Source organism: Salvelinus alpinus, chromosome 33 (assembly GCF_045679555.1).
Source record: "Salvelinus alpinus chromosome 33, SLU_Salpinus.1, whole genome shotgun sequence".
NCBI lineage: Eukaryota > Metazoa > Chordata > Actinopteri > Salmoniformes > Salmonidae > Salvelinus > Salvelinus alpinus.
In genome coordinates, this window is record NC_092118.1 from 28452281 (window position 1) to 28475680 (window position 23400).

Below are 23400 nucleotides of genomic sequence, written 5' to 3' on the forward strand. Positions count from 1 at the left end.
TAGTCTAGGGTATAGTTCTGTGTCAGGCAGACTCTAGTCTAGGGTATAGTTCTGTGTCAGGCAGACTCTAGTCTAGGGTATAGTTCTGTGTCAGGCAGACTAGTCTAGGGTATAGTTCTGTGTCAGTCAGACTAGTCTAGGGTATAGTTCTGTGTCAGTCAGACTCTAGTCTAGGGTATAGTTCTGTGTCAGTCAGACTAGTCTAGGGTATAGTTCTGTGTCAGTCAGACTAGTCTAGGGTATAGTTCTGTGTCAGTCAGACTCTAGTCTAGGGTATAGTTCTGTGTCAGTCAGACTAGTCTAGGGTATAGTTCTGTGTCAGTCAGACTCTAGTCTAGGGTATAGTTATCAGTCAGTCTCTAGTCTAGGGTATAGTTCTGTGTCAGTCAGACTAGTCTAGAGTATAGTTCTGTGTCAGGCAGACTCTAGTCTAGAGTAAAGTTCTGTGTCAGGCAGACTAGTCTAGGGTATAGTTATGTGTCAGTCAGACTAGTCTAGGGTATAGTTCTGTGTCAGGCAGACTCTAGTCTAGGGTATAGTTCTGTGTCAGGCAGACTCTAGTCTAGGGTATAGTTCTGTGTCAGTCAGACTAGTCTAGGGTATAGTTCTGTGTCAGGCAGACTCTAGTCTAGGGTATAGTTCTGTGTCAGGCAGACTCTAGTCTAGGGTATATTTCTGTGTCAGGCAGACTAGTCTAGGGTATAGTTCTGTGTCAGTCAGACTCTAGTCTAGGGTATAGTTCTGTGTCAGTCAGACTCTAGTCTAGGGTATAGTTCTGTGTAAGTCAGACTTAGTCTAGGGTATAGTTCTGTGTCAGTCAGACTAGTCTATGGTATAGTTCTGTGTCAGTCAGACTAGTCTATGGTATAGTTCTGTGTCAGTCAGACTAGTCTAGGGTATAGTTCTGTGTCAGGCAGACTAGTCTAGGGTATAGTTCTGTGTCAGTCAGACTCTAGTCTAGGGTATAGTTCTGTGTCAGTCAGACTAGTCTAGGGTATAGTTCTGTGTCAGTCAGACTAGTCTAGGGTATAGTTCTGTGTCAGGCAGACTAGTCTAGAGTATAGTTCTGTGTCAGGCAGACTCTAGTCTAGAGTAAAGTTCTGTGTCAGGCAGACTAGTCTAGGGTATAGTTATGTGTCAGTCAGACTAGTCTAGGGTATAGTTCTGTGTCAGTCAGACTCTAGTCTATGGTATAGTTCTGTGTCAGTCAGACTCTAGTCTATGGTATAGTTCTGTGTCAGTCAGACTAGTCTAGGATATAGTTATGTGTCAGTCCGACTAGTCTAGGGTATAGTTCTGTGTCAGTCAGACTCTAGTCTATGGTATAGTTCTGTGTCAGTCAGACTAGTCTAGGATATAGTTCTGTGTCAGTCAGACTAGTCTAGGATATAGTTCTGTGTCAATCAGACTAGTCTAGGATATAGTTCTGTGTCAGTCAGACTAGTCTATGGTATAGTTCTGTGTCAGTCAGACTAGTCTATGGTATAGTTCTGTGTCAGTCAGACTAGTCTAGGGTATAGTTCTGTGTCAGGCAGACTAGTCTAGGGTATAGTTCTGTGTCAGTCAGACTCTAGTCTAGGGTATAGTTCTGTGTCAGTCAGACTAGTCTAGGGTATAGTTCTGTGTCAGTCAGACTAGTCTAGGGTATAGTTCTGTGTCAGGCAGACTCTAGTCTAGAGTATAGTTCTGTGTCAGTCAGACTTAGTCTAGGGTATAGTTCTGTGTCAGTCAGACCTAGTCTAGGGTATAGTTCTGTGTCAGTCAGACTAGTCTAGGGTATAGTTCTGTGTCAGGCAGACTCTAGTCTAGGGTATAGTTCTGTGTCAGGCAGACTCTAGTCTAGGGTATAGTTCTGTGTCAGGCAGACTAGTCTAGGGTATAGTTCTGTGTCAGTCAGACTAGTCTAGGGTATAGTTCTGTGTCAGTCAGACTCTAGTCTAGGGTATAGTTCTGTGTCAGTCAGACTAGTCTAGGGTATAGTTCTGTGTCAGTCAGACTAGTCTAGGGTATAGTTCTGTGTCAGTCAGACTCTAGTCTAGGGTATAGTTCTGTGTCAGTCAGACTAGTCTAGGGTATAGTTCTGTGTCAGTCAGACTCTAGTCTAGGGTATAGTTATCAGTCAGTCTCTAGTCTAGGGTATAGTTCTGTGTCAGTCAGACTAGTCTAGAGTATAGTTCTGTGTCAGGCAGACTCTAGTCTAGAGTAAAGTTCTGTGTCAGGCAGACTAGTCTAGGGTATAGTTATGTGTCAGTCAGACTAGTCTAGGGTATAGTTCTGTGTCAGGCAGACTCTAGTCTAGGGTATAGTTCTGTGTCAGGCAGACTCTAGTCTAGGGTATAGTTCTGTGTCAGTCAGACTAGTCTAGGGTATAGTTCTGTGTCAGGCAGACTCTAGTCTAGGGTATAGTTCTGTGTCAGGCAGACTCTAGTCTAGGGTATATTTCTGTGTCAGGCAGACTAGTCTAGGGTATAGTTCTGTGTCAGTCAGACTAGTCTAGGGTATAGTTCTGTGTCAGTCAGACTCTAGTCTAGGGTATAGTTCTGTGTAAGTCAGACTAGTCTAGGGTATAGTTCTGTGTCAGTCAGACTAGTCTATGGTATAGTTCTGTGTCAGTCAGACTAGTCTATGGTATAGTTCTGTGTCAGTCAGACTAGTCTAGGGTATAGTTCTGTGTCAGGCAGACTAGTCTAGGGTATAGTTCTGTGTCAGTCAGACTCTAGTCTAGGGTATAGTTCTGTGTCAGTCAGACTAGTCTAGGGTATAGTTCTGTGTCAGTCAGACTAGTCTAGGGTATAGTTCTGTGTCAGGCAGACTAGTCTAGAGTATAGTTCTGTGTCAGGCAGACTCTAGTCTAGAGTAAAGTTCTGTGTCAGGCAGACTAGTCTAGGGTATAGTTATGTGTCAGTCAGACTAGTCTAGGGTATAGTTCTGTGTCAGGCAGACTCTAGTCTAGGGTATAGTTCTGTGTCAGGCAGACTCTAGTCTAGGGTATAGTTCTGTGTCAGTCAGACTAGTCTAGGGTATAGTTCTGTGTCAGGCAGACTCTAGTCTAGGGTATAGTTCTGTGTCAGGCAGACTCTAGTCTAGGGTATATTTCTGTGTCAGGCAGACTAGTCTAGGGTATAGTTCTGTGTCAGTCAGACTAGTCTAGGGTATAGTTCTGTGTCAGTCAGACTCTAGTCTAGGGTATAGTTCTGTGTAAGTCAGACTAGTCTAGGGTATAGTTCTGTGTCAGTCAGACTAGTCTATGGTATAGTTCTGTGTCAGTCAGACTAGTCTATGGTATAGTTCTGTGTCAGTCAGACTAGTCTAGGGTATAGTTCTGTGTCAGGCAGACTAGTCTAGGGTATAGTTCTGTGTCAGTCAGACTCTAGTCTAGGGTATAGTTCTGTGTCAGTCAGACTAGTCTAGGGTATAGTTCTGTGTCAGTCAGACTAGTCTAGGGTATAGTTCTGTGTCAGGCAGACTCTAGTCTATAGTTCTGTGTCAGTCAGACTAGTCTAGGGTATAGTTCTGTGTCATTCAGACTCTAGTCTAGGGTATAGTTCTGTGTCAGTCAGACTAGTCTAGGGTATAGTTCTGTGTCAGTCAGACTAGTCTAGGGTATAGTTCTGTGTCAGTCAGACTCTAGTCTAGGGTATAGTTCTGTGTCAGTCAGACTAGTCTAGGGTATAGTTCTGTGTCAGTCAGACTAGTCTAGGATATAGTTCTGTGTCAATCAGACTAGTCTAGGATATAGTTCTGTGTCAGTCAGACTAGTCTATGGTATAGTTCTGTGTCAGTCAGACTAGTCTATGATATAGTTCTGTGTCAGTCAGACTAGTCTATGGTATAGTTCTGTGTCAGTCAGACTAGTCTAGGGTATAGTTCTGTGTCAGTCAGACTAGTCTAGGGTATAGTTCTGTGTCAGTCAGACTAGTCTAGAGTATAGTTCTGTGTCAGGCAGACTCTAGTCTAGAGTAAAGTTCTGTGTCAGGCAGACTAGTCTAGGGTATAGTTATGTGTCAGGCAGACTAGTCTAGGGTATAGTTCTGTGTCAGTCAGACTCTAGTCTAGGGTATAGTTCTATGTCAGGCAGACTAGTCTAGGGTATAGTTCTGTGTCAGTCAGACTAGTCTAGGGTATAGTTCTGTGTCAGTCAGACTAGTCTAGGGTATAGTTCTGTGTCAGTCAGACTCTAGTCTAGGGTATAGTTATCAGTCAGTCTCTAGTCTAGGGTATAGTTATGTGTCAGTCAGACTAGTCTAGGATATAGTTCTGTGTCAGTCAGACTCTAGTCTAGGGTATAGTTCTGTGTCAGTCAGACTAGTCTAGGATATAGTTCTGTGTCAGTCAGACTCTAGTCTAGGGTATAGTTCTGTGTCAGTCAGACTAGTCTAGGGTATAGTTCTGTGTCAGTCAGACTAGTCTAGGATATAGTTCTGTGTCAGTCAGACTCTAGTCTAGGGTATAGTTCTGTGTCAGTCAGATTAGTCTAGGGTATAGTTCTATGTCAGTCAGACTCTAGTCTATGGTATAGTTCTGTGTCAGTCAGACTAGTCTAGGATATAGTTCTGTGTCAGTCAGACTCTAGTCTAGGATATAGTTCTGTGTCAGTCAGACTAGTCTATGGTATAGTTCTGTGTCAGTCAGACTCTAGTCTATGGTATAGTTATGTGTCAGTCAGACTAGTCTAGGGTATAGTTCTGTGTCAGGCAGACTAGTCTAGGATATAGTTCTGTGTCAGTCAGACTCTAGTCTATGGTATAGTTCTGTGTCAGTCAGACTAGTCTAGGATATAGTTATGTGTCAGTCCGACTAGTCTAGGGTATAGTTCTGTGTCAGTCAGACTCTAGTCTATGGTATAGTTCTGTGTCAGTCAGACTCTAGTCTATGGTATAGTTCTGTGTCAGTCAGACTAGTCTAGGATATAGTTATGTGTCAGTCCGACTAGTCTAGGGTATAGTTCTGTGTCAGTCAGACTCTAGTCTATGGTATAGTTCTGTGTCAGTCAGACTAGTCTAGGATATAGTTCTGTGTCAGTCAGACTAGTCTAGGATATAGTTCTGTGTCAATCAGACTAGTCTAGGATATAGTTCTGTGTCAGTCAGACTAGTCTATGGTATAGTTCTGTGTCAGTCAGACTAGTCTATGGTATAGTTCTGTGTCAGTCAGACTAGTCTAGGGTATAGTTCTGTGTCAGTCAGACTCTAGTCTAGGGTATAGTTCTGTGTCAGTCAGACTAGTCTAGGGTATAGTTCTGTGTCAGTCAGACTAGTCTATGGTATAGTTCTGTGTCAGGCAGACTAGTCTAGGGTATAGTTCTGTGTCAGTCAGACTCTAGTCTAGGGTATAGTTCTGTGTCAGTCAGACTAGTCTAGGGTATAGTTCTGTGTCAGTCAGACTAGTCTAGGGTATAGTTCTGTGTCAGGCAGACTCTAGTCTAGAGTATAGTTCTGTGTCAGTCAGACTAGTCTAGGGTATAGTTCTGTGTCATTCAGACTCTAGTCTAGGGTATAGTTCTGTGTCAGTCAGACTAGTCTAGGGTATAGTTCTGTGTCAGTCAGACTATTCTAGGGTATAGTTCTGTGTCAGTCAGACTCTAGTCTAGGGTATAGTTCTGTGTCAGTCAGACTAGTCTAGGGTATAGTTCTGTGTCAGTCAGACTAGTCTAGGATATAGTTCTGTGTCAATCAGACTAGTCTAGGATATAGTTCTGTGTCAGTCAGACTAGTCTATGGTATAGTTCTGTGTCAGTCAGACTAGTCTATGATATAGTTCTGTGTCAGTCAGACTAGTCTATGGTATAGTTCTGTGTCAGTCAGACTAGTCTAGGGTATAGTTCTGTGTCAGTCAGACTAGTCTAGGGTATAGTTCTGTGTCAGTCAGACTAGTCTAGGGTATAGTTCTGTGTCAGTCAGACTCTAGTCTAGGGTATAGTTCTGTGTCAGTCAGACTAGTCTAGGGTATAGTTCTGTGTCAGTCAGACTCTAGTCTAGGGTATAGTTCTGTGTCAGGCAGACTCTAGTCTAGGGTATAGTTCTGTGTCAGGCAGACTCTAGTCTAGGTTATAGTTCTGTGTCAGGCAGACTAGTCTAGGGTATAGTACTGTGTCAGTCAGACTCTAGTCTAGGGTATAGTTCTGTGTCAGGCAGACTAGTCTAGGGTATAGTTCTGTGTCAGTCAGACTCTAGTCTAGGGTATAGTTCTGTGTCAGTCAGATTAGTCTAGGGTATAGTTCTGCGTCAGTCAGACTCTAGTCTATGGTATAGTTCTGTGTCAGTCAGACTAGTCTAGGATATAGTTCTGTGTCAGTCAGACTCTAGTCTAGGATATAGTTCTGTGTCAGTCAGACTAGTCTAGGATATAGTTCTGTGTCAGTCAGACTCTAGTCTAGGGTATAGTTCTGTGTCAGTCAGACTCTAGTCTAGGCTATAGTTATGTGTCAGTCAGACTAGTCTAGAGTATAGTTCTGTGTCAGTCAGACTCTAGTCTAGGGTATAGTTCTGTGTCAGTCAGACTCTAGTCTATGGTATAGTTCTGTGTCAGTCAGACTAGTCTAGGATATAGTTCTGTGTCAGTCATACTAGTCTAGGATATAGTTATGTGTCAATCAGACTAGTCTAGGATATAGTTATGTGTCAGTCCGACTAGTCTAGGGTATAGTTCTGTGTCAGTCAGACTCTAGTCTATGGTATAGTTCTGTGTCAGTCAGACTAGTCTATGGTATAGTTCTGTGTCAGTCAGACTAGTCTATGGTATAGTTCTGTGTCAGGCAGACTCTAGTCTAGGGTATAGTTCTGTGTCAATCAGACTCTAGTCTAGGGTATAGTTCTGTGTCAGTCAGACTAGTCTAGGGTATAGTTCTGTGTCAGGCAGACTCTAGTCTAGGGTATAGTTCTGTGTCAGGCAGAGTCTTGTCTAGGGTATAGTTCTGTGTCAGGCAGACTCTAGTCTAGGATATAGTTCTGTGTCAGTCAGACTAGTCTAGGATATAGTTATGTGTCAGTCCGACTAGTCTAGGGTATAGTTCTGTGTCAGTCAGACTCTAGTCTATGGTATAGTTCTGTGTCAGTCAGACTAGTCTAGGATATAGTTCTGTGTCAGTCAGACTAGTCTAGGATATAGTTCTGTGTCAGTCAGACTAGTCTAGGGTATAGTTCTGTGTCAGTCAGACTAGTCTAGGGTATAGTTCTTTGTCAGTCAGACTCTAGTCTAGGGTATAGTTCTGTGTCAGTCAGACTAGTCTAGGGTATAGTTCTGTGTCAGTCAGACTCTAGTCTAGGGTATAGTTATCAGTCAGTCTCTAGTCTAGGGTATAGTTCTGTGTCAGTCAGACTAGTCTAGAGTATAGTTCTGTGTCAGGCAGACTCTAGTCTAGAGTAAAGTTCTGTGTCAGGCAGACTAGTCTAGGGTATAGTTATGTGTCAGGCAGACTAGTCTAGGGTATAGTTATGTGTCAGTCAGACTCTAGTCTAGGGTATAGTTCTATGTCAGGCAGACTAGTCTAGGGTATAGTTCTGTGTCAGTCAGACTAGTCTAGGGTATAGTTCTGTGTCAGTCAGACTCTAGTCTAGGGTATAGTTATCAGTCAGTCTCTAGTCTAGGGTATAGTTATGTGTCAGTCAGACTAGTCTAGGATATAGTTCTGTGTCAGTCAGACTCTAGTCTAGGGTATAGTTCTGTGTCAGTCAGACTAGTCTAGGATATAGTTCTGTGTCAGTCAGACTCTAGTCTAGGGTATAGTTCTGTGTCAGTCAGACTAGTCTAGGGTATAGTTCTGTGTCAGTCAGACTAGTCTAGGATATAGTTCTGTGTCAGTCAGACTCTAGTCTAGGGTATAGTTCTGTCAGTCAGATTAGTCTAGGGTATAGTTCTATGTCAGTCAGACTCTAGTCTATGGTATAGTTCTGTGTCAGTCAGACTAGTCTATGGTATAGTTCTGTGTCAGTCAGACTAGTCTAGGATATAGCTATGTGTCGGTCCGACTAGTCTAGGGTATAGTGCCGTGTCAGTCAGACTCTAGTCTATGGTATAGTTCTGTGTCAGTCAGACTAGTCTAGGGTATAGTTCTGTGTCAGTCAGACTAGTCTAGGGTATAGTTCTGTGTCAGTCAGACTAGTCTAGGTATAGTTCTGTGTCAGTCAGACTAGTCTATGGTATAGTTCTGAGTCAGGCAGACTAGTCTAGGTATAGTTCTGTGTCAGGCAGACTAGTCTAGGGTATAGTTCTGTGTCAGGCAGACTAGTCTAGGGTATAGTTCTGTGTCAGTCAGACTCTAGTCTAGGGTATAGTTCTGTGTCAGTCAGACTCTAGTCTAGGGTATAGTTCTGTGTCAGTCAGACTAGTCTAGGGTATAGTTCTGTGTCAGTCAGACTCTAGTCTAGAGTATAGTTCTGTGTCAGTCAGACTAGTCTAGGGTATAGTTCTGTGTCATTCAGACTCTAGTCTAGGGTATAGTTCTGTGTCAGTCAGACTAGTCTAGGGTATAGTTCTGTGTCAGTCAGACTAGTCTAGGGTATAGTTCTGTGTCAGTCAGACTCTAGTCTAGGGTATAGTTCTGTGTCAGTCAGACTAGTCTAGGGTATAGTTCTGTGTCAGTCAGACTAGTCTAGGATATAGTTCTGTGTCAATCAGACTAGTCTAGGATATAGTTCTGTGTCAGTCAGACTAGTCTATGGTATAGTTCTGTGTCAGTCAGACTAGTCTATGATATAGTTCTGTGTCAGTCAGACTAGTCTATGGTATAGTTCTGTGTCAGTCAGACTAGTCTAGGGTATAGTTCTGTGTCAGTCAGACTAGTCTAGGGTATAGTTCTGTGTCAGTCAGACTAGTCTAGAGTATAGTTCTGTGTCAGGCAGACTCTAGTCTAGAGTAAAGTTCTGTGTCAGGCAGACTAGTCTAGGGTATAGTTATGTGTCAGGCAGACTAGTCTAGGGTATAGTTATGTGTCAGTCAGACTCTAGTCTAGGGTATAGTTCTATGTCAGGCAGACTAGTCTAGGGTATAGTTCTGTGTCAGTCAGACTAGTCTAGGGTATAGTTCTGTGTCAGTCAGACTAGTCTAGGGTATAGTTCTGTGTCAGTCAGACTCTAGTCTAGGGTATAGTTATCAGTCAGTCTCTAGTCTAGGGTATAGTTATGTGTCAGTCAGACTAGTCTAGGATATAGTTCTGTGTCAGTCAGACTCTAGTCTAGGGTATAGTTCTGTGTCAGTCAGACTAGTCTAGGATATAGTTCTGTGTCAGTCAGACTCTAGTCTAGGGTATAGTTCTGTGTCAGTCAGACTAGTCTAGGGTATAGTTCTGTGTCAGTCAGACTAGTCTAGGTTATAGTTCTGTGTCAGTCAGACTCTAGTCTAGGGTATAGTTCTGTGTCAGTCAGATTAGTCTAGGGTATAGTTCTATGTCAGTCAGACTCTAGTCTATGGTATAGTTCTGTGTCAGTCAGACTAGTCTAGGATATAGTTCTGTGTCAGTCAGACTCTAGTCTAGGATATAGTTCTGTGTCAGTCAGACTAGTCTATGGTATAGTTCTGTGTCAGTCAGACTCTAGTCTAGGGTATAGTTCTGTGTCAGTCAGACTAGTCTAGGATATAGTTCTGTGTCAGTCAGACTCTAGTCTAGGGTATAGTTCTGTGTCAGTCAGACTAGTCTAGGGTATAGTTCTGTGTCAGTCAGACTAGTCTAGGATATAGTTATGTGTCAGTCCGACTAGTCTAGGGTATAGTTCTGTGTCAGTCAGACTCTAGTCTATGGTATAGTTCTGTGTCAGTCAGACTCTAGTCTATGGTATAGTTCTGTGTCAGTCAGACTAGTCTAGGATATAGTTATGTGTCAGTCCGACTAGTCTAGGGTATAGTTCTGTGTCAGTCAGACTCTAGTCTATGGTATAGTTCTGTGTCAGTCAGACTAGTCTAGGATATAGTTCTGTGTCAGTCAGACTAGTCTAGGATATAGTTCTGTGTCAATCAGACTAGTCTAGGATATAGTTCTGTGTCAGTCAGACTAGTCTATGGTATAGTTCTGTGTCAGTCAGACTAGTCTATGGTATAGTTCTGTGTCAGTCAGACTAGTCTAGGGTATAGTTCTGTGTCAGGCAGACTAGTCTAGGGTATAGTTCTGTGTCAGTCAGACTCTAGTCTAGGGTATAGTTCTGTGTCAGTCAGACTAGTCTAGGGTATAGTTCTGTGTCAGTCAGACTAGTCTAGGGTATAGTTCTGTGTCAGGCAGACTCTAGTCTAGAGTATAGTTCTGTGTCAGTCAGACTAGTCTAGGGTATAGTTCTGTGTCATTCAGACTCTAGTCTAGGGTATAGTTCTGTGTCAGTCAGACTAGTCTAGGGTATAGTTCTGTGTCAGTCAGACTAGTCTAGGGTATAGTTCTGTGTCAGTCAGACTCTAGTCTAGGGTATAGTTCTGTGTCAGTCAGACTAGTCTAGGGTATAGTTCTGTGTCAGTCAGACTAGTCTAGGATATAGTTCTGTGTCAATCAGACTAGTCTAGGATATAGTTCTGTGTCAGTCAGACTAGTCTATGGTATAGTTCTGTGTCAGTCAGACTAGTCTATGATATAGTTCTGTGTCAGTCAGACTAGTCTATGGTATAGTTCTGTGTCAGTCAGACTAGTCTAGGGTATAGTTCTGTGTCAGTCAGACTAGTCTAGGGTATAGTTCTGTGTCAGTCAGACTAGTCTAGGGTATCGTTCTTTGTCAATCCAAATCTAGTCTAGGGTATAGTTCTGTGTCAGTCAGACTAGTCTAGGGTATAGTTCTGTGTCAGTCAGACTCTAGTCTAGGGTATAGTTCTGTGTCAGGCAGACTCTAGTCTAGGGTATAGTTCTATGTCAGGCAGACTCTAGTCTAGGTTATAGTTCTGTGTCAGGCAGACTAGTCTAGGGTATAGTACTGTGTCAGTCAGACTCTAGTCTAGGGTATAGTTCTGTGTCAGGCAGACTAGTCTAGGGTATAGTTCTGTGTCAGTCAGACTCTAGTCTAGGGTATAGTTCTGTGTCAGTCAGATTAGTCTAGGGTATAGTTCTGCGTCAGTCAGACTCTAGTCTATGGTATAGTTCTGTGTCAGTCAGACTAGTCTAGGATATAGTTCTGTGTCAGTCAGACTCTAGTCTAGGATATAGTTCTGTGTCAGTCAGACTAGTCTAGGATATAGTTCTGTGTCAGTCAGACTCTAGTCTAGGGTATAGTTCTGTGTCAGTCAGACTCTAGTCTAGGCTATAGTTCTGTGTCAGTCAGACTAGTCTAGAGTATAGTTCTGTGTCAGTCAGACTCTAGTCTAGGGTATAGTTCTGTGTCAGTCAGACTCTAGTCTATGGTATAGTTCTGTGTCAGTCAGACTAGTCTAGGATATAGTTCTGTGTCAGTCAGACTAGTCTAGGATATAGTTCTGTGTCAATCAGACTAGTCTAGGATATAGTTATGTGTCAGTCCGACTAGTCTAGGGTATAGTTCTGTGTCAGTCAGACTCTAGTCTATGGTATAGTTCTGTGTCAGTCAGACTAGTCTATGGTATAGTTCTGTGTCAGTCAGACTAGTCTATGGTATAGTTCTGTGTCAGGCAGACTCTAGTCTAGGGTATAGTTCTGTGTCAATCAGACTCTAGTCTAGGGTATAGTTCTGTGTCAGTCAGACTAGTCTAGGGTATAGTTCTGTGTCAGGCAGACTCTAGTCTAGGGTATAGTTCTGTGTCAGGCAGAGTCTTGTCTAGGGTATAGTTCTGTGTCAGGCAGACTCTAGTCTAGGATATAGTTCTGTGTCAGTCAGACTAGTCTAGGGTATAGTTCTGTGTCAGGCAGTCTCTAGTCTAGGGTATAGTTCTGTGTCAGGCAGACTCTAATCTAGGGTATAGTTCTGTGTCAATCAGACTCTAGTCTAGGGTATAGTTCTGTGTCAGGCAGACTCTAGTCTAGGGTATAGTTCTGTGTCAGGCAGACTCTAGTCTAGGGTATAGTGCTGTGTCAGGCAGAGTCTAGTCTAGGGTATAGTTCTGTGTCATTCAGACTAGTCTAGGGTATAGTTCTGTGTCAGGCAGACTCTAGTCTAGGGTATAGTTCTGTGTCAGGCAGACTCTAGTCTAGGGTATAGTTCTGTGTCAGGCAGACTCTAGTCTAGGGTATAGTTCTGTGTCAATCAGACTCTAGTCTAGGGTATAGTTCTGTGTCAGGCAGACTCTAGTCTAGGGTATAGTTCTGTGTCAATCAGACTCTAGTCTAGGGTATAGTTCTGTGTCAGGCAGACTCTAGTCTAGGGTATAGTTCTGTGTCAGGCAGACTCTAGTCTAGGGTATAGTGCTGTGTCAGGCAGAGTCTAGTCTAGGGTATAGTTCTGTGTCATTCAGACTAGTCTAGGGTATAGTTCTGTGTCAGACAGACTCTAGTCTAGGGTATAGTTCTGTGTCAGGCAGACTCTAGTCTAGGTTATAGTTCTGTGTCAGTCAGACTCTAGTCTAGGGTATAGTTCTGTGTCAGGCAGACTCTAGTCTAGGGTATAGTTCTGTGTCAATCAGACTCTAGTCTAGGGTATAGTTCTGTGTCAGTCAGACTAGTCTAGGGTATAGTGCTGTGTCAGGCAGACTCTAGTCTAGGGTATTGGTTCATTGTATATATCTATCAGGGAGAAGATATTCAAGCAGATACAGCCTGTGTTTCCATTAGGTGGACTTCACCGCTCTTCTCTTGATTGTTTATTGATTGAAAGGAAAGTAACAGGTCAGGAACACTTTGGTCTTAGTGGTTGTTTTTACAGTGGCACACAGCAGCACTGATCACAGGCCTTTACACAAAAAGACACAACCTCAATTGGTGCCCCACCCTAGTGCTTACTAGACCATTTGGACTTGCCTTTTCCTGTTTCCTTTGTTTGAATGGGACCACATTGAAAATATGGCAACCAAATGTGTGGTGGTTTTACTGGTGTGTTTAAAGCTTAAAATAATCTGCAAATATGGTATTTGTTCATATCTTGGCTAATAGTCTGCTTTGTATTAAATGTAAAAAGACAAAGAAAGAAGCGGTTGGAACTAGAAACAGAGTAAGAAGGATCTTCCAAAATTCATTCTGCAGATGGAAGTTGGCCTGTAACTTCACTACACCAGTGATATTTTGACAATTCTAGTAATAGGCCTAGTTCAAAGACCTCTTCAGTCAAGCACATATAAAACAACTTCATTATATGTCTGGATAGCTTTGGAAACTTGGGTAGTCATACTATTTCTCTCTGTAAAAAGCTAAAGTGAGTGCTGCCAGTAATGTGCTGTCTAATAGTAACAAGGCGTTCAGACAGAGGTGCCTGTTCAGCACAGCAGGAGGGGGCGGGAAGCTCGGCAGGAGGGGGCGGGAAGCTCGGCAGGAGGGGGCGGGAAGCTCGGCAGGAGGGGGCGGGAAGCTCGGCAGGAGGGGGCGGGAAGCTCGGCAGGAGGGGGCGGGAAGCTCGGCAGGAGGGGGCGGGAAGCTCGGCAGGGTTGGTAGTCTGTCTCACTTTGTTGGCAGTCGTTTGATCTTGTGGCTCAGAGGCATTTTTGTGGAGGCACCGTTTGTTCGTTGACTTGTTGGGACCTGTCGTTGTAAATCCCTGTGTGCTGTTCTTTCAGCGCAGTGGAACTCAGGGGGGCTCTCTGTGAGTCGTTCATAACAGTTCTGTTAATCTTTAATCTGTTTTAATTAGACATCAAACGTCAGGTCAGGAGAACCCCCTCTGGACCATTCAACTTTACAAACGGCACCCCGTCCCCATACCCTCCATCCTTTTAATAAGACCGACATGAGGAGGGTGTTGTGGTAGAGAGAAAGAGACATTTGGAAACATATAAACAAACAGTACAGACAGAGATAAAGGATTATATGTTGTTTTCAAGTTCAGCATCCTTCGGTCATTGTTTAGAACTGACGCTATGATGGCATGCACATTGCAATGTAAACACAAACACAGTGACATCCTTCCTGTCATGTTCTCACATGGCACTAACAGCAAACTGACACTAGAGGACAGTATTTGAATTGATTTGATCTTGTCTCTTTCCCTGCCCATTTTCAATTACATCATACTAGAGTGTTAGGTCTTTACACACGTATTCCCATTTAATCTCAGAAATGGTAAGAGGAGTTGACTCCCTCATCATTAGTGATTAAGTGGGCCATTTTTAAAAAATGTTTCACAGCATATCATTTTGAGATGCCATTATGCGTTGTACGTAGTTGTGAAATACTTTAAGATCTTCATATGCTTACTGTGTGTTGCTCTGGCCTCTGCTCTACAACCCCCAGTGTATATGTATTTGTGCCTGCGTGCTTGCTTGTGTGTACTCGCTCCTGTGTGTGCACTCCCCCTCCTGTGTGTGTGTGTGTGTGTGTGTGTGTGTGTGTGTGTGTGTGTGTGTGTGTGTGTGTGTGTGTGTGTGTGTGTGTGTGTGTGTGTGTGTGTGTGTGTGTGTGTGTGTGTGTGTGTGTGTGTGTGTGTGTGTGTGTGTATGCAGCCTCACGCTGTGTGTTCTGGCCCAAGCCCCTCAGTGAGTGACAGTTTGCCCTGTGTGACAGTGTGTTCTGAATGGCGCCTGACTATGTCCCGAGCCAGAGATCACAGTACACTGCTCTCTGCACACACTGTGGCAGCATGGTCACCCTCAGCAGCACTGAGGTACTGAACACTGTGGTACCGGAGACAGGTAAGTAGAGAACCTTGGCACCACAACCAGCATGGGTCTAGTTTTAGAATAGATGCCGGAGAGAAGTTAGCATTGTGTGTTTTGTGTTCTGCCCTACTTATAGGGTACAGCAGTTGGGTAATTGTCTGTGGCTCAGGATGTTAGTAATGTAACCGGTTGGATTTGGGCTGCAAGCAAATATTGTTTGAAGAGACTCGACGACTTGTCATGCTCTCTGATGAGCCAAAGGTCAGGATCCTAATTTCTAGAAATAGATTAGTTTGTGTGTCGTATATTATCATATCACACAGATGCTGTGTGCACTGGCAGTAGCCCCAGGCTCATATCCTGCCTCAGCTTGATGTATCAAGAGAAACAGAGAACAGAGTTTAAACCAGTGAGAAATTACAATGCAACTTTTTTGTCGTCTCTGCTCTATTTAACATTGATTGATTTTAGTTTTTGCCTGGATGATGTTTGGATATGAATTTATCTTTGGGTGAATGCTTTGCTTACTGGTGATGCAAGAGAAGTCGCTCAATTGCTCAATCTTGTTTAATGACATCACATTAATCTTGATCAGCAATGCTGGGTTGAAACATTTTGCAATAGAGGGTTTGAGTGAATTCCTTCCTATTTTCTCTGTGCCTGATATGCTAAAGACATTAAAAGCAGTATAATAGTGTAGGACGCAGGTCTCTGGTTACAGTATACCTCACATAGCAGCTGCCGGGGTTGATGACTTTGAACGTGGGAGTGGGAGACTGAGACAGACAGTGATGTCATACTGTAGGTTGTAGGCAGACTGTGGGAACTAACTTGGAGATTCATCACAGTTAGCACCATAGACCGTATATACTGTGGTTGACAGGGTTGCATCGTTGCATGGTTTTGATGGCTATAGTACTGTAGTTATTATTAGTCGTCCCTTTTCCTGTAACCTTTTCAGATATTGCTAAAGTTTATTTGTCTCAAATGTCATTTTTCGTGTTTTTATGTTGCAACGTGTTGGTTGAGATGAAAACAAACAGACTGTTGTTTTACAATAGAGCACCAGCATGCATGAATGGGAACTGATCACAAACTGACTCTCTCATTATCACATTTCATACTTTATAATAACCCCTGTTTATCTTACCAAGGTACTGGTTGAAAATGTTATCCTTGCCTACTTTATACATGTTATCCTTGCCTACTTTATACATGTTATCCTTGCCTACTTTATACATGTTATCCTTGCCTACTTTATACATGTTATCCTTGCCTACTTTATACATGTTATCCTTGCCTACTTTATACATGTTATCCTTGCCTACTTTATTTATACATGTTATTCTTGCCTACTTTATAAATGTTATATTTCTCTTCTTCTATCTCTTTTTTCAGGCCATGGAAATCACAAGGAGGATAGTCCTTTCCTCAGCAGTGCAGATGCTGACAGGAAGACTGATTTCTATGACAGGAACCTGGCCTTGTTTGAGGTCTGTCTTTAAAGAACAGTCCAGTGTTTCCAGATTTCTAGGAAATATGACCTATAATTAATTACAATTTGAGTGAAATAGTTTTCCTTCCAAAAAAAGTGTAATTAAATATGTTAACTGCTTTTTTGTGTTGGAATGTTGGTGGGTGTTTGTTCTCCAAATTATGATTTGGCCACAGATAGGAGTATAGGATGAGTCAATAACATTATTTGGGTGTGAGTTAACATAATAAAAGTGATATTTTCACTGGACAGTTATTTTAAGAGTGGCTCTCAGTGACACTGATACATGACATGATTATACATAACATATCACCTTTTAACATCAGTATTTGCTAATCTCAACTGCCTAGATTGATCGATCACTAGATAGACCACCACTCCTCCTTCAACCTATACAAATTAAATTCCTTACACTGCACTATAATACCCTTTTACTGTAGGCTATTACACCCCAAAGACACATCAGGTACCCATCCACTTCTAACTGTTCCCTGTTCTGCTGTCCCTGTCCTGCAGGAGGAGTTGGACATCCGTCCCAAGGTGTCGTCCCTCCTCAGCCGGCTGGTCAACTACACCAACATTACCCAGGGAGCCAGGGAGCACGAGGAGGCCGAGAACACAGAGACGTCACTCAGGAAGGCCCCAAAGGTCAGAAGTCACAAAAACTACCTCTCTCTTCTTTTGAGATTCAAACAGGCTTTAGTATCTCTCTCTCTACCCCTCTGTCTCTGCGCATGTTTGGATCTGAGCTTGCATGCGTGTGCTTTGGGTTGTGTTAGTGCCTGTTTGTGCCCTGTGGGCCCCCTGTTGAGAGTTGATCAATATTTTACCTGATCAATAATTCTGATCAATTAGTCATTTCCTGTGGGTCTATCTGTGCTACATACCATATTCAGAAACACACACAAAAACATAGACACTGAAACACACTACTCACACAAATATGGAAAACTACAGCAGTACTATCATAGTTATCGTAACAACCAAATCACTCACATCTGTCTTCTTTCTGTCACTATTTATGTTTGGTTCCTTTTCCCTTCCTGATTGAGATTAGATTAAGACTGTAATGATAGAAATTGTCATTCTTATGAATTTTTCCTCTCTCCCTCGCTCTCTCTCTCTGTTCTCTTTCTTAATTTCTCTGTCTCTCTTTCTCTGTCTCTCTTTCATTATTGTAAGCCCTCTTTCTCTGTTCTGTTTGTTCTCTCGCCCTGTCTCACTCACTCTCTTTGTCTCACTTCATCTCTCTCTCTCTGCAGTCCCCCAACATGGGTACGCTGATGGGAGTCTACCTGCCCTGTCTACAGAACATCTTTGGTGTCATCCTGTTCCTTCGCCTAACGTGGATCGTGGGCACAGCCGGCATCGTCCAGTCATTCCTCATTGTCCTCATGTGCTGCTCATGTGTTAGTACACACACACACACACACACACATTGTGGATGCACACACACACACACACAGTCTGGCAATGTTAGAAGACCATTGACACCCTATTCTTGTCCACTTGCCAAACCCCCTGTTAAAACTGGGTCACCAGCCAGTCAGCCAGTTAATATTACCAGGCTGAATAGAACCCACAGCAGTTTCCACACCCTGCTGTTTACTCCAAAGAACATGTCATATATTTGTGGTTTATGTCTCAACCTTTCCAATATGATTGATGAATTCTGTTCAGTTGTCCAATGACAAGTGATGCCTCTATTGCTAAGTGTGTTTATTATGTGGATAAAGAGCAGAGTGTATTGGTCTCATAAAGACTGACTGGCCTGGCCTTATTTGATGGTGTTCACATTCTCTCCTGTTTGACAGACAATGCTCACTGCCATATCCATGAGTGCCATAGCTACAAATGGTGTTGTCCCAGGTGAGGGTACAGTACAAGCTTTGAAGACTGAGAATCCAAACTTACATTTTACACTTAAAACACTTTAGTTGTAACAGTTACATAAACATGATATTAACAATATAATATAATTTATGACATGACTAACAAATTATCACACCATCAGTCTATTCTGACCAGTTTCATCCATGTTAACTCTGTTCTGTTCTTTGTTGTAGCCGGAGGGGCGTACTTCATGATCTCTCGTTCCCTGGGTGCTGAGTTTGGGGGGGCTGTAGGAATCTGTTTCTACCTGGGAACAACCTTCGCTGCTGGCATGTACATACTGGGAGCTATAGAGATCTTCCTGGTGAGTTATCATCTGCTCACAAATGGCACCCTATTCCCTATTTAATGCACTACTTTTGATCAGGACCTATAGTAGTGCAATATGTAGGGATAGGGTGCAATTTGGGATGCAACCAATATACCGCAGTAAAATAGGTCAATGTACTCAATCATATTGAGATGGAGTAACTTACATGTAAAAATGGGATCCAATAACATTAGCTGAACAAACATTTGATCCACATAATGTTGCTGTTGTAGACTGTAGTATATGACTGATATTCATATATTCGGAGTACTCAAAATACATTTAAAGTGAAAGGCTTCTGTTCTGCTCTTACTGTATAGTGAGTTGTAGAAGCCATTATAAGTGCATTATGACTGCACATATAAGGTATTAAATGTGTGTGTCTCACAGAAAGTGTACCTTAATTACTTCTGTTGTCATTGTCCTCTCCCAGAAATACCTGGTTCCCCAGGCGGCCATCTTCCACGCCAGCGACCACCACGGGGGCGACAGTGCCATCCTCAACAACATGAGGGTGTACGGCACCATCTGTCTCAGCCTCATGGCCGTGGTGGTCTTTGTGGGGGTGAAATACGTCAACAAGCTGGCCTCTCTCTTCCTGGCCTGTGTCATCATCTCTATCGTCTCCATCTACGCCGGGGCCATTAAGTCCGTTTTCCAACCGCCCGACTTCTCGTAAGGCACTGGGGATTTTTTTACTTCTTTGTCTAAACAGGAAATGGGAATAATGGTATAATTGATGTGAATTTAATTTGGTGTTAATGATCAGTTTGTCCCCGACGGAAGCAAAAACACTTGCTTTTCCGCTGGCTGGAATGGTCAATGGAGATAAAATTCAATTTCCATTGTTGAACTTTGTCCTAAAGTTCTAGCTACTGTATGCATACTGTAAATGTTTTTCAGTGTAGCTATAATATAGCTAATATCTGTTCTAAAGTAGAGTGAAAACACATATCATCACATTATCATGACATGTTATCATCACTCTGTTGATAATCAGAACCAATAATATTCCTCTTTCTCCAGGATCTGTATGTTGGGTAACAGGACATTGGTGAGAGATCAGTTTGACGTGTGTAGTAAGACGGCTCTAGAGGGCAATGTGACTGTACCTAGTCAGCTGTGGAGGAACTTCTGTAGCTCTGGCAACATGAGTAGTCCTCAATGTGACGACTACTTCAACCAGAACAACGTTACAGAGATACAGGGAATACCAGGACTGGCCAGCGGCATCATCAGAGGTAAAGACCAAAGTCAGAGGATGGACCATATTTGTAATGATATGGCTATTACCACGCTCCTGGGTCTAGGATACAGATCTAAGATCAGCTTCCCCCTGCCACAGTCCTTACCTTAACCATTAGTGGGGGGAAATGTATAACTGACCCAAGATTAGCATCTGGGGGCAACTTCACCCTATTACTATAGCCAATGGGGGCCAGCTAGCTAGGGGGCAGCAGAGCCACATCCACTTTTATTTATTTTTATTTGCTTTACCTTTATTTAACCAGGTAGGCTAGTTGAGAACCAGTTCTCATTTACAACTGCGACCTGACCAAGATAAAGCAAAGCAGTGCGACACAAACAACAACTCAGAGTTACACATGGAATTTACAAACATGCAGTCAATAATACAATAGAAAAGGTGTGTGCAAATGAGGTAGGATAAGGGAGGTAAAGGCAATAAATAGGCCATAGTGGCAAAATAATTACAATATAGCAATTAAACACTGGAGTGATAGATGTGCAGAAGATGAGTGTGCAAGTAGAGATACTGGGGTGCAACGGATGAAAATAAATAAAATAAATAACAGTATGGGGGATGAGGTAGTTGGATCGGCTATTTACAGATGAGCTATGTACAGGTGCAGTGATCTGTGAGCTGCTCTGACAGCTGGTGCTTAAAGTTAGCGAGGGATACGTGAGTCTCCAGCTTCAGTGATTTTTGCAGTTCGTTCCAGTCATTGGCAGCAGAGAACTTGAAGGAAAGGCAGCCAAGGGAGGAATTGGCTTAGGGGGTGACCAGTGAGATATACCTGCTGGAGCATGTGCTACATATGGGTGCTGCTATGGTGACCAGTGAGCTGAGGTAAGGCGGGGCTTTACCTAGCAAAGACTTGTAGATGACCTGGAGCCAGTGGGTTGGGCGACAAATATGAAGCGAGGGCCAGCCAACGAGAGCATACAGGTCGCAGTGGTGGGTAGTATATGGGGCTTTGGTGACAAAACAGATGGCACTGTGATAGAGTGCATCCAGTTTGCTGAGTAGAGTGTTGGAAGCCATTTTGTAAATGACATCGCTGAAGTCAAGGATCAGTAGGATAGTCAGTTTTACGAGGGTATGTTTGGCAGCATGAGTGAAGGATGCATTGTTGCAAAATCGGAAGCCGATTCTAGATTTAATTTTGGATTGGAGACGCTTAATATGAGTCTGGAAGGGGAGTTTACAGTCTAGCCAGACACCTTGGTATTTATAGTTGTCCACATATTCTAAGTCAGAACCGTCCAGAGTAGGGATGCTGGACGGGCAGGCAGGTGTGGGCAGCGATCGGTTGAAGAGCATGCATTTAGTTTTACTTGCATTTAAGAGCAGTTGGAGGCCACGGAAGTAGAGTTGTATGGCATTGAAGCTCGTCTGGAGGTTAGTTAACACAGTGTCCAAAGAAGGGCCAGAATTATACAAAATGGTGTCGTCTGCGTAGAGGTGGATCAGAGAATCACCAGCAGCAAGAGCAACATCATTGATGTATACAGAGAAGAGAGTCTGCCCGAGAATTGAACCCTGTGGCACCCGCAATGAGACTGCCAGAGGTCCGGATAACAGGCTCTCCGATTTGACACACTGAACTCTATCCGAGAAGTAGTTGGTGAACCAGGCGAGGCAGTCATTTGAGAAACCAAGGCAGTCGAGTCTGCCGATAAGAAATGTGGTGATTGACAGAGTCGAAAGCCTTGGCCAGGTCGATGAATATAGCTGCACAGTATTGTCTCTTATCGATGGCAGTTATGATATCGTTTAGGACCTTGAGCGTGGCTGAGGTGCACCCATGACCAGCTCGGAAACCAGATTGCATAGCAGAGAAGGTATGGTGGGATTCGAAATGGTAGGTGATCTGTGTGTTAACTTGGCTTTCGAAGACCTTAGAAAGGCAGGGCAGGATAGATATAGGCTTGTAGCAATTTGGGTCTAGAGTGACTCCCCGTTTGAAGAGGGGGATGACCGCGGCAGCTTTCCAATCTTTGGGGATCTCAGACGATACGAAAGAGAGGTTGAACAGGCTAGTAATAGGGGTTGCAACAATTTCGGCAGATCATTTTAGGAAGAGAGGGTCCAGATTGTCTAGCCCGGCTGATTTGTAGGGGTCCAGATTTTGAAGCTCTTTCAGAACATCAGCTATCTGGATTTGGGTGAAGAGAAATGGGGGAGCCTTGGGCAAGTTGCTGTGGGGGGTGCAGGGCTGTAGACCGGGGTAGGGATAGCCAGGTGGAAAGCAAGGCTAGCCGTAAAAAAATGCTCATTGAAATTCTCAATTATCATGGATTTATCGACGGTGACAGTGTTTCCTGTGTTTCCTTCAGTGCAGTGGGCAGTTGGGAGGAGGTGCTCTTATTCTCCATAGACATTACAGTGTCCCAGAACTTTTGGGAGTTTGTGCTACAGGATGCAAATTTCTGTTTGAAAAAGCTAGCCTTTGCTTTCCTAACTGCCTGTGTATATTGGTTCCTAACTTCCTGTCACGTCCTGACCATAGTGCTTATGTGTTTTGCTTGTTTTAGTGTTGGTCAGAACGTGAGCTGGGTGGGCATTCTATGTTGTGTGTCTAGTTTGTCTGTTTCTGTGTTCAGCCTAATATGGTTCTCAATCAGAGGCAGCTGTCAATCGTTGTCCCTGATTGAGAATCATATATAGGTGGCTTGTGTTGTGTTGGGATTTTGTGGGTGGTTGTTTCCTGTGTCAGTGTTTGTGCCACACGGGACTGTGACGGTTGGTTCGTTTGTTGTTATGTATTTTGTCTAGTTTTCGTGTTATTAAATCATGGAAACTTACCACGCTGTACATTGGTCCTCCGATCCTTCTCGCCTCTCCTCGTCCGATGAGGAGGACGACTTAGACTGCCGTTACACTTCCCTGACAAGTTGCATATCGCAGGGGGATATTCGATGCTAATGCAGTATGCCACAGGATGTTTTTGTGCTGGTCAAGGGCAGTCAGGTCTGGAGTGAACAAAGGGCTATATCTGTTCCTGGTTCTACATTTTTGGAACATGGCATGCTTATTTAAGATGGTGAGGAAAGCACTTTTAAAGAATAACCAGGCATCCTCTACTGTCGGAATGAGGTCAATAATCCTCCCATGATACCCGGGCCAGGTTGATTAGAAAGGCCTGCTCGCTGAAGTGTTTTAGGGAGCGTTTGACAGTGATGAGGGGTGGTCGTTTGACCGCAGACCCATTATGGACGCAGGCAATGAGGCAGTGATCACTGAGATCCTGGTTGAAGACAGCAGAGGTGTATTTGGAGGGCAGGATAGTTAGGATGATATCAATGAGGGCGCCCGTGTTTACAGATTTGGGGTTGTACCTGGTAGGTTCATTGATCATTTATGTGAGATTGAGGGCATCAAGCTTAGATTGTAGGATGGCCGGGGTGTTAAGCATGTCCCAGTTTAGGTCACCTAACAGCACGAGCGCTGAAGATAGATAGGGGGCAATCAATTCCCATATGGTGTCCAGGGCACAGCTGGGGCCAGAAGGTGCTCTATAGCAAGTGGCAACGGTGAGAGACTTGTTTCTGGAAAGGTGGATTTCTAAAAGTAGAAACTCAAATTATTTGGGCACAGGCCCCCTTTGGCAGTTCTATCTTGTCGGAAAATGTTATAGTTAGGGATGGAAATGTCAGGGTTTTTGGTGGCCTTCCTAAGCCAGGATTCAGACACGGCTAGGACATCCAGGTTGGCCGAGTGTGCTAAAGCAGTGAATAAAACAAACTTAGGGAGGAGGCTTCTAATGTTAACATGCATGAAACCAAGGCTTTTACAGTTACAGAAGTCAACAAATGAGAGCGCCTAGGGAATGGGAGTGGA

The 23400-nt window shown here is 43.4% G+C and overlaps 1 protein-coding gene across 2 annotated transcripts in view; it reads left to right on the forward strand.

Moving 5' to 3' along the window:
- The window catches only part of LOC139563278 (solute carrier family 12 member 4-like), a 63804-nt gene that overhangs the window by 14024 nt on the left and 26380 nt on the right, over positions 1 to 23400 (forward strand). The window contains exons 1-8 of one of the 2 annotated variants that reach the window (XM_071381822.1): positions 14498 to 14652; positions 16018 to 16112; positions 16631 to 16762; positions 17377 to 17523; positions 17929 to 17983; positions 18181 to 18311; positions 18751 to 18992; positions 19344 to 19558. In XM_071381822.1, coding sequence (XP_071237923.1) covers positions 14535 to 14652; positions 16018 to 16112; positions 16631 to 16762; positions 17377 to 17523; positions 17929 to 17983; positions 18181 to 18311; positions 18751 to 18992; positions 19344 to 19558 — 1135 coding nt within the window. In that variant the 5' untranslated portion in view covers positions 14498 to 14534. Of the gene's footprint in view, positions 1 to 14497; positions 14653 to 16017; positions 16113 to 16630; positions 16763 to 17376; positions 17524 to 17928; positions 17984 to 18180; positions 18312 to 18750; positions 18993 to 19343; positions 19559 to 23400 lie in introns of those variants that run through there. The other variant, XM_071381821.1, reaches the window with a different exon arrangement.